At 37.2% G+C, this 12,120-nt stretch overlaps 1 protein-coding gene across 5 annotated transcripts in view; it reads right to left on the bottom strand.

The window, feature by feature from the left end:
* The window catches only part of ccser1 (coiled-coil serine-rich protein 1), a 75,547-nt gene that overhangs the window by 39,489 nt on the left and 23,938 nt on the right, over positions 1–12,120 (bottom strand). For all 5 annotated transcript variants that reach the window (XM_026270105.1, XM_026270103.1, XM_026270101.1 and 2 more), the window contains 2 exons: positions 5,629–5,770; positions 2,821–2,898 (listed from right to left, as the gene is read on the bottom strand). In XM_026270105.1, the coding sequence (XP_026125890.1) occupies positions 2,821–2,898; positions 5,629–5,770 (220 nt within the window). The remainder of the gene's footprint in view (positions 1–2,820; positions 2,899–5,628; positions 5,771–12,120) is intronic.

The raw sequence follows: 12,120 nt of genomic DNA on the forward strand, positions 1-12,120 counted from the left end.
CAAAAATAAAGAAAATACTGTGTAATATTTAAATACCTGTTATCTACTTGTTTAATATTAAATTAACATTATTTAAATAAAACTTACTGATACACAATGTTGTAGCGTGCATAAAGTATTTAAAAAAATAATTATTCATAATTAAAAGGGTCATGTCCTGAGCGATGTATGCAGAAAACAGGCGGATGTAACCTCCTCCAAATCCCTGCCCGTGGGGAATATTTAATTATATCTTAATTATAGAGGTTTAACAAGAGGCACTTTATCTGTGCAGTGCCATGGAGGACCTCTAGAGAGGCATTTGGTCACAGTTGCATACACACACACGGATACACAACACACAGGACAGAGAGCTGGGTCTCTAGCCCGTGCCGTAAAGCTGCATTTGAGTGGCTGCTCCATCTGTCTGTCCTAGATTCAATACTTGAGGCAAGAACAGGACGAAGGACCTAATAAATGAGAAAGTCCTACTATCACAGAGCCCTGATCATAAAAGGCAACATTTAACATTGCAGCAGTCGATGCAGGCAAAGAAATAATGCTTTGTCACCAAGAATGCGGTGAGCATTCTGTTTATCAGTCTTCTTAAATGCCGCAAATATCTTAGTGGTGAGTCTGGGCGATATATATCGAATATTCGCTCTGCTAAAGACCACAATCATTAGGTTAGTAATGCAATCCCTTCCTGAGACAGAGATATTTCAAAAGTAGTCTTACTTAAACTTCAGTGAATGGCAGAGCTATGTTAGAGCTCCTACTCTACATTGAATTCATTCCTGTAAATCAATTCAATTCAAATTAAATGCTTTAGTAAACTATACAGTATATTGTAGGTAAATATTAGTGTTTATTTCTACAGTATATACTGTACAATATTGTTGTCCATCTGACAAAACATTTTCCAGGGGATGCTGGAAACTTATATATTTTTTGAATTGTTCTGAATAAATAGATTATTAAATATCATTGTTTCTCAATTTAATTTACAGGGGAAATGCCTTAATTATGTTCAATCAGTATTATTATTATTATTTTGTATTTTACCTTACTCTGAATCTCATTGGCTACCATGGCTGTGTGGTTAAAAATATAATTCCACCAGATGAAAAAAATAATCAAGATATTTCAAGGTAATATACACACACTAACGTTTTAAGGTTTGTGGTCAGTAAGAAGGAAATCTATACTTTTATTCAGCCACGAGTCATTAAATTAATCTGAAAAAAATATTAAGCAGAAGTGATTTCAACATTAATAATAAAAGGAAATGATTGTCGAGCTTTGAAATCTCTGAAATATGATATCAACACCATATATGAATGATTTCTGAAAGATCATGACACTGAAGACTTGAGTAATGGCTGCATGAAAATTAAGCTTCACCATCATAGCAATAAATTATATTTTAAAATCTATTAAAATAGATAAGACTTATTTTAAATGGTAATACTTTTTCACAATATTACCATTTGTACTGCCTAAGTTCAAGTAAAAGGAGCATCAGTGAGATTTCTTTAAAATAATAATAATAATATTCTTATTGACCCCAAATTTTGGAATGGTAGTGTTTGCCATTATATATTATTGTCATCAAAAGGCTAAATAAAAGGAGAAAAAAACACAAAGGATATTTTTTTTGCCATATCACCCAGCCCTACCTGGCAGTTTCATTACCAAGAATGGTACAAGATTAGAGAAGTGCAGAGTATTTCACTGATGTACTTTGAAGGTAGGCATAAAAGGGAGTAAATGTGATAGATGTGCTCAGTTATTCCTGTATAAGAAGGTTTGTGATGTTATAAACTTCAAACAGGACACCCTCAGAGTGGGGGGCACGACTACACCCGCTTAACGAGGCGTTATTAATGCGCAGTTGAAAGGGACACCAGGACGAATGACTGTGGAACCCCAGTCCTTGCTCATCTCCCAGGGTGCAGAGCAAGAGGCTCCATTATTCCCCTAAACGACACCATGCTCTCACCGCAGGAGAATGCTTTCCGCAGGCTCTAGTTATTAAGAAGGTGGGGATAACAAATGTTTGGTGAGAGAAGTTTTCTGTTAAAAGTAGGACGTGAAGTGACACGGTTCCTTCTCAGGTGGGTTCTAGGGCTTTATTTTTAAAATCGGGAATATTTTCCCTTTTTTTTTTTTTTTTTGGTGGAATGAATCAGGACAAGTCCCACCCCTCTCCTGTCAGTTGCACACAATGTCAGAATGCATGGGATCCTATTCTAAGCATCTCCCTCTCCCACTGCGTGGCGCTAGGCTACGGATGAGCTGCAATGTCACGTGATCCGCTGCCGCAACCGTCGCTTCTGTTAGCACTCCATGTAGGTCAGTAAGGAGGACAGAGAAAGACGCAGACCTCGTTTCCACTTTGCAGTATTTTTGAGCCGAAATAATAAAAATGAAAAAAGTCCTGATGAAAAAACGAAATCCTCTTCTACCAAGCAAAAGCTCCTCATACTAAATTATAAACCTATCCCGATGACGGTCCAAGCAAGATTAGGGCACATAACCAAATAATCTCATCAAGATAGTGGGAAAATGTCATTGATGGTGGAGAAACTCTATCAGAGAGAGAAGCCTAAATGAAGAGAGCAGAGTGAGTTTAGGAGTGGCACAATGGAGTTAGAAAATTAACTACATACTTTTGATCTAAAGGCTTTGAAATCTTCAGGGAGGGGGAAAAAAAATGAAAGCAAGCTTTTTAAATCAAAGTGTGACCCGACAATGATACCTTAGCAGCAAAGAAAGTGTTCATCCACGATATTAATAGAAAAGAAACACATTTTGACAACACTGAATGTGGACTATTACCTTAAAGGGGAGGGATTTCTCACTGCAGGGGCTTATGGGTAGAGAGTGCAGGCTGCTGGCAGGACTGATCTCGGAACTCTGAAAGGCAAAAGATCAGACACCTCAATATTTAATGAGCATATGAAAAGAAAATAACGGTTAAAAAAAGACTGTAAATAATATTCTGCTCATCTCGCTCTGAAATAATTGCCTCTGTGGTTACTGTGCTCGGCAGTATTATAAAGTTTGTTTTTAAGTATCTAACCACACACAGCCAAAGACGACAAGTACATCTTCACCAAAAGCCTTCAAAATATAATTTGTCTCACCAACTTAAAAACATGTATGTAGAAAGTAATATTAAATCAAGCTCAATAAATGCTTCAAAAGAAAGGCACAAATTAAGCAACACTCTTATTACTCTAAAACTCAGTAACGAAACACCCTGGGAAATTAGCTCATGTTGTACATATTATGTAATTATACCATCCAAACAGGGGAGCAGACAGCCCTGTCCTCTCTCGGCTGTAGCCTCAAACACTTCTCTCCTTCATCATTCTACTGCTGCCTCTCCCCCATATTAATGTGAGGAAGAGATCTGCAGACGCAGTGACACTGTCAGAGATGCAGAACAGCAGCGAACAGACTATATATTGAGTGATAATATATTGTCAGACACTTTTGTAAAAAAAAAAAAAAAAATCATAACAATAAAACCTGCACTGCTAAAGAGGATGGTAAAATGCATTAGCAACAATACACTACTAACGCATTTCAACCAGGCCTGTACCAGTTCTCTGTGACGTGCATCTGCATATAAACTTTCTTTTTTTTAAGCAGCATTACAAATAATACAAAACTATTAATAATACAAAAACTTAAAGCAATAAAATAAAATGACAAACACAAAACAAAACTTAAATTAAATTAAAAAATAAAAAAATAAATAAAAATAATAATAATCAAATATAAACAAATAAAATAAATAAAATAAAATAAAATAAAAATCTCTGAGGATCTCTGAGGCAATGCTTGTGGGTGTGTGAGGAGGGGCCCAAGACATTCAGTTATTCCACCGGCAGCAAAGCAGGAGGAGAAAAAAAAAAAAAAATACCGGGAAAATGAGATGACTATAATCAAGTAGTTTCAACAGGTCTATAAATTTCAAACAAGGTACAATATCACAACCATTACAATGTCATTTTGGTAAATGGTTCACAGCAAACATGAATGAATTTCAAGCAGCATTTCAGACGCCATAATTATTAAAGGATTCAAGACTGATCCAGCATGTGCCGCTTTGATTAATGTGTTCTCTACGCCTGCATTTTAAGTACAAGGACAGGACAAGAAAACTGTAATGAAAAGTGCAAACATATTGAGGTAATCAAAGACGGCATGAAAGCAAAAGCAAGACAAACGTTTTCCTAATGCAGATTCTTCCCAGTGCATTCAAAGTTATCAGAACGGTTATATAGGCACATGGCTACATCTGAACTGTTTTAGCAGGTGGGAAATGCAATAGTTATGTAAATGAAACAGGCACGACAAAAAATAAAAAAATGAACAAAAAGCCAGTTTAATCCACAAAGGATGCTGTGCCAGGTTCTGAATGCCAAAAGGCAATACAGTACATAATGTTCAAAGGTATAAGAGCTATTTAATTCAAGCCTAGGTAACATTTAAAAAAACCACTATGTCTGAGAGGTTAGACGCTCTTGATTCAGGCTCTGAAACCAGTCTATAGTTTTCCTGTTATAGTAACTAAGTGTGAGCAGACAATCGATGCCCCTTTCACATATTTACTACTTAACACTTGGCTACATCAAAACCCCTCTGAACATTTTGAACCAGCCTTCTCACTACCCTGCCCTAAATTAGTCTGCAACGAGGTATCAAAAAAAAAAAAAAAACAACTTAGGACACACGAAGAATTAAAGAACAGGCTGTGCATAAGATCCCTGGTCAAGCAAATAAAGGCCAGCGCCGAATTGCACAAGTCATTGTGATTCTTGTTACACTGTAGTTTACAAATGCTGAAGGAAGATGGCTAATTTACATATTAATGAGAAGAGTCAGTAAAGAGGCCAAAGAACCTCATCTTCAATATTCATGTTCCTCTGTTCTCCGGACCTTCACTGAGGAAAGCGATTGTTATTGTGAAGGAATGTAAAACAGTTCATGCAGCTTCTATAAATGTGTTCTGGTCAATAAATCAAGTTGGGTTGGCATTATTAGATGTAAGGGGTAAAACCAATATATATATTTTTTTTTTATTAATATTAGTATTACATAGTGACATTAGTATTACTGTAGTGACATAAATAAAATCCCACATTACTACCACAACAGATGCTGCATTAACGTTCTGAAAAAGTAGGAATGCAACATTAAAGTTCTATACAATTTTGTTTCAATAAGTTACAATTAAATATTATAAAAATAAATTCAGGCAACATGTAAAATTTAAATTCATTTCGAGATTTGCTTAAAATTATACTTAAGAGCGTCATATTATTAGTGTTTTTTTTTTTTTATAAAAATTCAATTGGAGTGAACCAAAATGTAACAGTTTAATATATACAAAAATATAAAGTACATCAGATACTTTAGTTTTTTCATTTGATGTCACATTAAGTATAGTTTTGTTCTCTAACCAAGGACTACTGACTGAATGTGTCTCTTCTGAGTGAGAGATTCTCTCGGTGTTTGCCCTGAACGATGAGGCATGAAACTGGCAGGGCACGGAGAGCTCTTCTACCTGTTCTAATGCGCCCGTGATGAAGGCCATAGCAGCTTCATGAATCAACTGTCAGGGTGGAACATTACCTCCTGCAGGGTCCTGCGTAGCCGCAGCAGAAGAGTCTTTACCGCTGTGCAGTCCTGCTGCATCAGCCTGAACGGCAGTGCTTCCAGCCCGGGCAAAGGTTCATCATCACGAGACAGACAGAGGGACATCGGCCGCTGCTCCCTGCAAGGAACAAAACAAAACTATTCCTGTGAGCAGATTTGAGGTCACCATACCAGAAATTTCACAGAAAGTGGATTTTCAACATACTGTAAACTGGCAAGAAAAATGTGCATTCAATGCAATTTAACAATATTTAATGCAATCAATTTCTCCACTGATTGTGATTTAAACTAGAATGAAATGTAAATAACCTCATTTTTGTCTATTGTTAGCATTGTGCAGATATCTGCGCAAATGAACAGATTGATCATTCATGCAGAGAATGTAATCAAATTAAACTTGATTAGAAGCACTTCTTGAAAACGACAAAGGGTCAGAGTGGAGAAAAGGCCCTTGAGAGACACTCGAGAGGAACGGTCATACCCTCTTCATCAGGCTTTTCATTGGGTCCAAGTGGATACTAATCTATACATAAACTCAGACAATTAGACAGCTAGGAGGTTACAAAACATCACTTTTTTCAGTCTACTGAGATACTGACTGAATGACACAGGATCAGTATCAGGGGAATTATATGAAGGGGGAAAAACGTCTTTTCTATAAGGATGACGTACACAAGATCAAGACTTAACACCCAAAGGTAAGGCAATATCTTTTTCGAGACAAAATCTATTCTGTTCTTCATTTTTGAAAGAACAAAAGCTCTACGTATATCAATGCCGTATATCAAAGATATCTTCAAAGGAAGCACAGGGTATTTTGGACAGATAGAAATCTCTTATTGAGAGTTCCACAAAAAACATGAAGAGAGAGACCTCTTGCTCATTACGGATCTGATTCTGCTCAACAGAAAGATCACATCGCAACTCCAGCTCCAGGGTTTCAGATCGAATTTGATTCAAGGTGCTTCAGATATAATTAAGGTTTTTGGTTGTTGTTGTTTTTTTTTTTTTAAGTACACGATAACAGAAGATCAAAAGGATCCTCAGAGCTTTGATTCGAATTAAACCTAGATTCCTGGGAATCCCTCCGACGAGAGAGTCACAGAGTCCGTAAACATAGTCATTCTTTCAAACAAACGTCTGACACTTTTGTTGTCGTTTTTCATTACCACACGATTTATTTCAGCGCTTTTTGGTTGAGTGTCCTTGGAGCTGCAAGAAGAAAGCGAAATTTCTCTTTGCTACTCCATGGCAGGTTACAAGCTTTCCATCTCACACTTGTCAATTAAAATCACCCTCTGAAACATCCTCTCTGAAAATGGGAATATGTTTTCTTGTTTCTCAATGCATAGCATCGACCGGTAAAAACATACTATCCGCCCTGAAGGATATAACAATTGTTTCCGTTTTGCGAATTTATAAAAGATTTCATAAACAGCATGGGTTGCTAAACGCCTGAGAAAGCATAGACAGAATCCTGACTTATTCATGATCCTCGCGCTGAGACACGGCATAGGAGAAGGCGTTCTTATTCAACATACTCATTAAAATATTAGAGCCTGTATAACTCAGTGTCTGCACAGAAAGCCAGCAGCAAAACCATGGTTCATTCTTTGTTTTTGCCTGCGAGAAGCGACTACGGCACCTAACAGATTCCTCTAATATTGTATTTTACTGTGACACAGAGTCAACTGATGTATTTGTCAAAGCATGGCATGGAAAATCGATCATTGCACACATGAATTCTAAAAGCAGAAGTATGGAACCACAATATTTATTACTTAAAAAGGAAATCAGAGTGAGCACTACAGATGTGATTGTGTATTGTGCCTTAACAATTCTAGATTTCCTTTAGGTCTGACACCTGAGGAGTTTAACATTGTTCTGTAATGATCTTCCAATTTTCCAAAGATCTTCCAATTTTATATGAATATGCAAGGCAGGAGTATATCTGCCATAGTAAGTGTTAGGATTTCTTCCATTCAACCATTTATGAGTGGACCATCATGTTAATTTATAATAATAAAGCCTATGTAGCCTCTAAAATGCTGCCTACATATGCAGCTTGGAACAAAGCCTGTATATTATTTATGATATCATATGATCCATTTAAATTTAGTTGGAGCGATGCGGTTATTAATCAGGTCTTGGGACACAATTTGCTCCGAGACGCACCTAAAAGCTGCTGACCTCAGGGTGTTTTCATTATGCTTCAGGTGCAGCTTTGTCTCAACATTTACACTTACAGTAACACCTACATATTTCACTTTAATCATTCAGTCACCTGCATCACCCCACTACATTATATCCATTATCACCTCACTTCTGGCCATAATCTGATTATGCCGATGTAAACACTGTCATCAAGTCTGATATTTTATGCATATGACCTCTGCTAAGCAGGTTGACAACCCCCCTCTGCTTGAGCTCTCATTTAGAGGCTGGATGTTATTTAAAGTTGTAGAGGGGCAGAGCACTGGAGTTCTGTACTGGCATCTGTCAGATGTAAAAGACTCCCTCAGGTGAGTCGGTGTTCTGGGTTACACCTATTTGCACCGTTTTCTCATTAGCATCCTCATTAGCATTAGGCGAGCCTGGCCCTTTGTTCTTTTAATCACATTTTAACTTTGCACTAGAGGAGCAAAGTCCCGCCTATGTTCATATTTGCAAAGATGTGTTTGGAAACCAGTAATCGGAATGCTCGGCTTCCAGAAGCAGTGTTGAGATCAGAGAAATGCTCACAGTCCTTGCTAGTATCGTAATTATTGCAAGGGGAGAGATCCAAAAACTTGTGCCCTTTTTCTGCTGGCAAACAAGAAACAGAGATGGATTGCAGTAAACATCGAGAGAGTCCACAAGATGCAGTCATCTTTGATTGTGAGCATGAGAGAGATATGGGGGGAATAAAAAAAAGAGTGAAAAGTGGTATCAAATGAATTTAAATGTTCTTCCCTACCAGCCACAGACAAAATTTTCACACTAGGTGTGGGCGGTATGACCAAAATCTTTTATCACAGTATGAGTCATTTTATATCATGGTAACAGTATCATTCACAATATAGTTCTTTTTCCTAGAAATATCCCAAAATTCTCATATACTACCTTTGATTTGTGGGTCAGTAAGATTTATTTTATGTTTTTGAAAGAAGTCTTACACCAAGGCAATATTTTTTTTTAAACCATTCCCAATATTATTATTATTTTTTTTTTACTTCTTCATAACAAAAATAATAAGTAAAAACATTGTGTTCCCTATATTTGCATAAGCCCTTAAAAAAACTCACATTGTTTGACTACTAACATTCCCAGACCTTTCTTCCTGCCATTGGCCATTTTGTTTATCCAAGCAAGACATTTTGACAAACACAACAGACTGCAACAAATTGGTCAAGTCCTATGAACGCAAGGCTTTCTGGCAGCAATACTAGAAGTCAACCGTTTTCACACCGCCATCACCCATCTCCCTCAAACTTCAATTTTTGAGCTTTGACTCATTTTTATTACGACGACTAGCTCCAGGCCAGGATCAGCAACCTCGACGATGACATCATCTCTGTTTGTTTGTTTATTCTGAACTTTTCAACCCCAAACATCTGAAAAGCTAAAATGTGTTGATTCTGCTCATTACGTGGTGTCCCTTGTGGCTTAATTGTGGCTTATTTATTTCTAGCAGGGAATTAAGCGATGATGTCAGAGCGGACGGTAGTAGTTGCAGGCGGTTTGTTGACATTAAAGCAATGTTTCTAGTTGATCAAATATTCATGCCTTTAGAAAAGTCATTTGTTGAAAGTCTTACATGAAAAAATGGACAAATTCAATGGGAATTTAACATAAAATTGTTTCTCTCGTCAAAAATATTAACACCTCAAGCTTTAAGAGACTTCCGCTTTCTAGAAGGTAACGATTCTTAGAGTAAAGGAATATAACTACACACTCAACATGTCATTAAAATACTTCTGCCATTTATGACTAAGAACCATTTGTGTTTCCACGTTTCTTGGCTAGTGGATGCACATCAGGCGAAGAGGCCCAGATCAGTGTCCAATCAGTGATGTCACAAGCTTCCTTGCTATGTGTGACAACAATGGATTCTGCCACTGTGACTCGGTCAGACCCCCAGGAGACTTTCCCTCAGCCAGATCGCTCACACACACACACACACACACACACAGACTGTGGAGAAATCAACATGACGCCACAACTGAGAGTGTGATCAAACGTTGGGAATAATCACACCCCCAACCCCATGCTTCAGAGTTTCAAAAACCACATCTGACTGGATCTCAGTAATTAGTTATGCTGAAACTAAAAGTCTAGCGCTCCTTTAGTCCCACCCGAGTTTCCTTGAAAGTCTCCTCTCGCTCCCTTTCTTTGAAGCACCTTGACAGACTTGGTTAAGGAGACTGGGGAAAGTAGCACAAGGCCAGACACGCTGCCTTCTGTTGTGGAGGACCACAGCTTGCGGAGAGCTGAGGAGTCTGCCCCTTGCTGAAGCAAACCTGCTCCTGAAGGACACGAGGAAGAGCGAGATAACCCAGCTGGTCGTGAGCTTCGCTTCTCAGCATTTCACTGCTTTTTCTGTCTCTGGGCTAAAGGTGCACGCAGTAAGTTGTTTACATGTTGTAAGCTCTTCATCACGGTGCACTTTTAAGTTTGTGCTTTATAAAACACCTTGAGCCCCGTAAGACATAATGCAAACATGATTATTAATATTTATTTTAACATCAATACCAAAACTACTTTATAAAACATTATTGCTGGAATTGTTATTATTATTTACAGTCATCATTACTGACATGATATTTTACTATTAATATTTTGAATATTTTAGTAGTAGTTTTGTGTTATTTAATATTAATATCATCATTAATAATGACAATAATCATGTTTACTTTATTTAGATTGTTTTCCAGAGCTTCAGTGATTCTATAGAGTGTGCATTACAAATAACATGAAATTATTATTAACATTTGATGTAATAATTATACATTCTTGATAATTATTATTAAGTATAATTTAACTGTAATTATATTTAACCATATAAAATATATATATTTATAATAACAAATCATTATATAAATAGTAAGAGTAGCAGTAGAAGTGCATTAATAGAGCTGTTCAGTTGAGTCCTATACAAGGTTGATAATTAGGATGTTCTCTAATTACAGAGTTCCCTCAGGGATTGCTAATGGGTTTTAAGAAATATGGTTTTCATTTACGAGTAAAATATCTGTGATATACTGTACATGACTTGAGACGTTCCCATTTAGTTCTACATCATGAATTACACATTTACAAATGGCTGTTTATATGTTTAGTGAATCAAACTTGCACCCTTATGGTAGTAAGTCATCTATATTTTACTTATTAATCAAAAATAGCTAGAATGCTGTTGGGAACTTCAGACGAATGCCCTTTTTTCATGCATGCAGTCCAGAACATGCCTGTTCATGGAAGTCACCAGGAAGGGTCTTACTGTAAGTTCTTACTAAAGTCTTAAAGTTGTATTTAAAAAAAAAACTTACGTGAAACTTTTAATGAGGAAAATATGACTGAGTGCACCTCTAAAGAAAAGACGAACAAAATATGATTTAGAGAAAGCGTATAAGGAAACTGAATGGGTCTTATGAACAATTAGATTTTTTTCCTCCTAGATGACCTTGCTGATAGTATAACTAAATCTGATCAAACCGCATTAAGAATTGGTCATTTTGTTCCTCACAAAATGACCACAAAAAAAAAGATACGGTTGAGGATTTCCGTTTCTGTGACTCTCTCTCTTGGTATGAAAGCTGTATAAGAGAAACCCAATCATAACCTTTACACTGTCTTTGGCAGCACTGCTAAGATAGACGGAGCTCTTTTTTTCGTCTCTTCCTATAGCTTCATCTTTCTGCCTCCGTTCACAGAGCAAAACACTTCCTTCTGCCTCTCTTCAGAGCTGTAAAATGGGCTAGCGCAGCGTATCTGAGCGAGAAAAACATAACACGAGCTGCTGTGCATCAGTCTCGCTGACGGCTGATGCGTTTTCCACACCAACAGCCCAGATTTCGCCTTGGGATAATATATCTTGTCACTTAGTCAGGGTGTAGGATTATAGCCCATCAAACAGTGCATCCTCAACTCTAGCTGAGCTGACTCACAGCAGAAAACAGGCCTCCCAGCCACTGTCCATTAAAGACATCTATACTAGCTGACACCTCCCCGCCATAATGACACTATACCGCAATCCCATGCATCTTTGAAGCCGTTTCTCTCCCGTCTTCCGAATGATGGATTTGACAAACACGAGGAAAAAGCCAACTACTTTACTTCTTTTGAGTTTCATTATTTTCAATGCTGGGTGAATTATTAGATGCTAAGAGAAACAAAAAGAATAGTACGGCAAAAGATGAAAGTTTGCGATTATTTACTCATTCTCGTGTTGTTCCAAAGCAGTGTGCTGCCTTTATGGCATGCATTCTTCTT

The sequence above is a fragment of the Carassius auratus genome, chromosome 8 (genome assembly GCF_003368295.1).
Source record: "Carassius auratus strain Wakin chromosome 8, ASM336829v1, whole genome shotgun sequence".
Taxonomy (NCBI): Eukaryota; Metazoa; Chordata; class Actinopteri; order Cypriniformes; family Cyprinidae; genus Carassius; species Carassius auratus.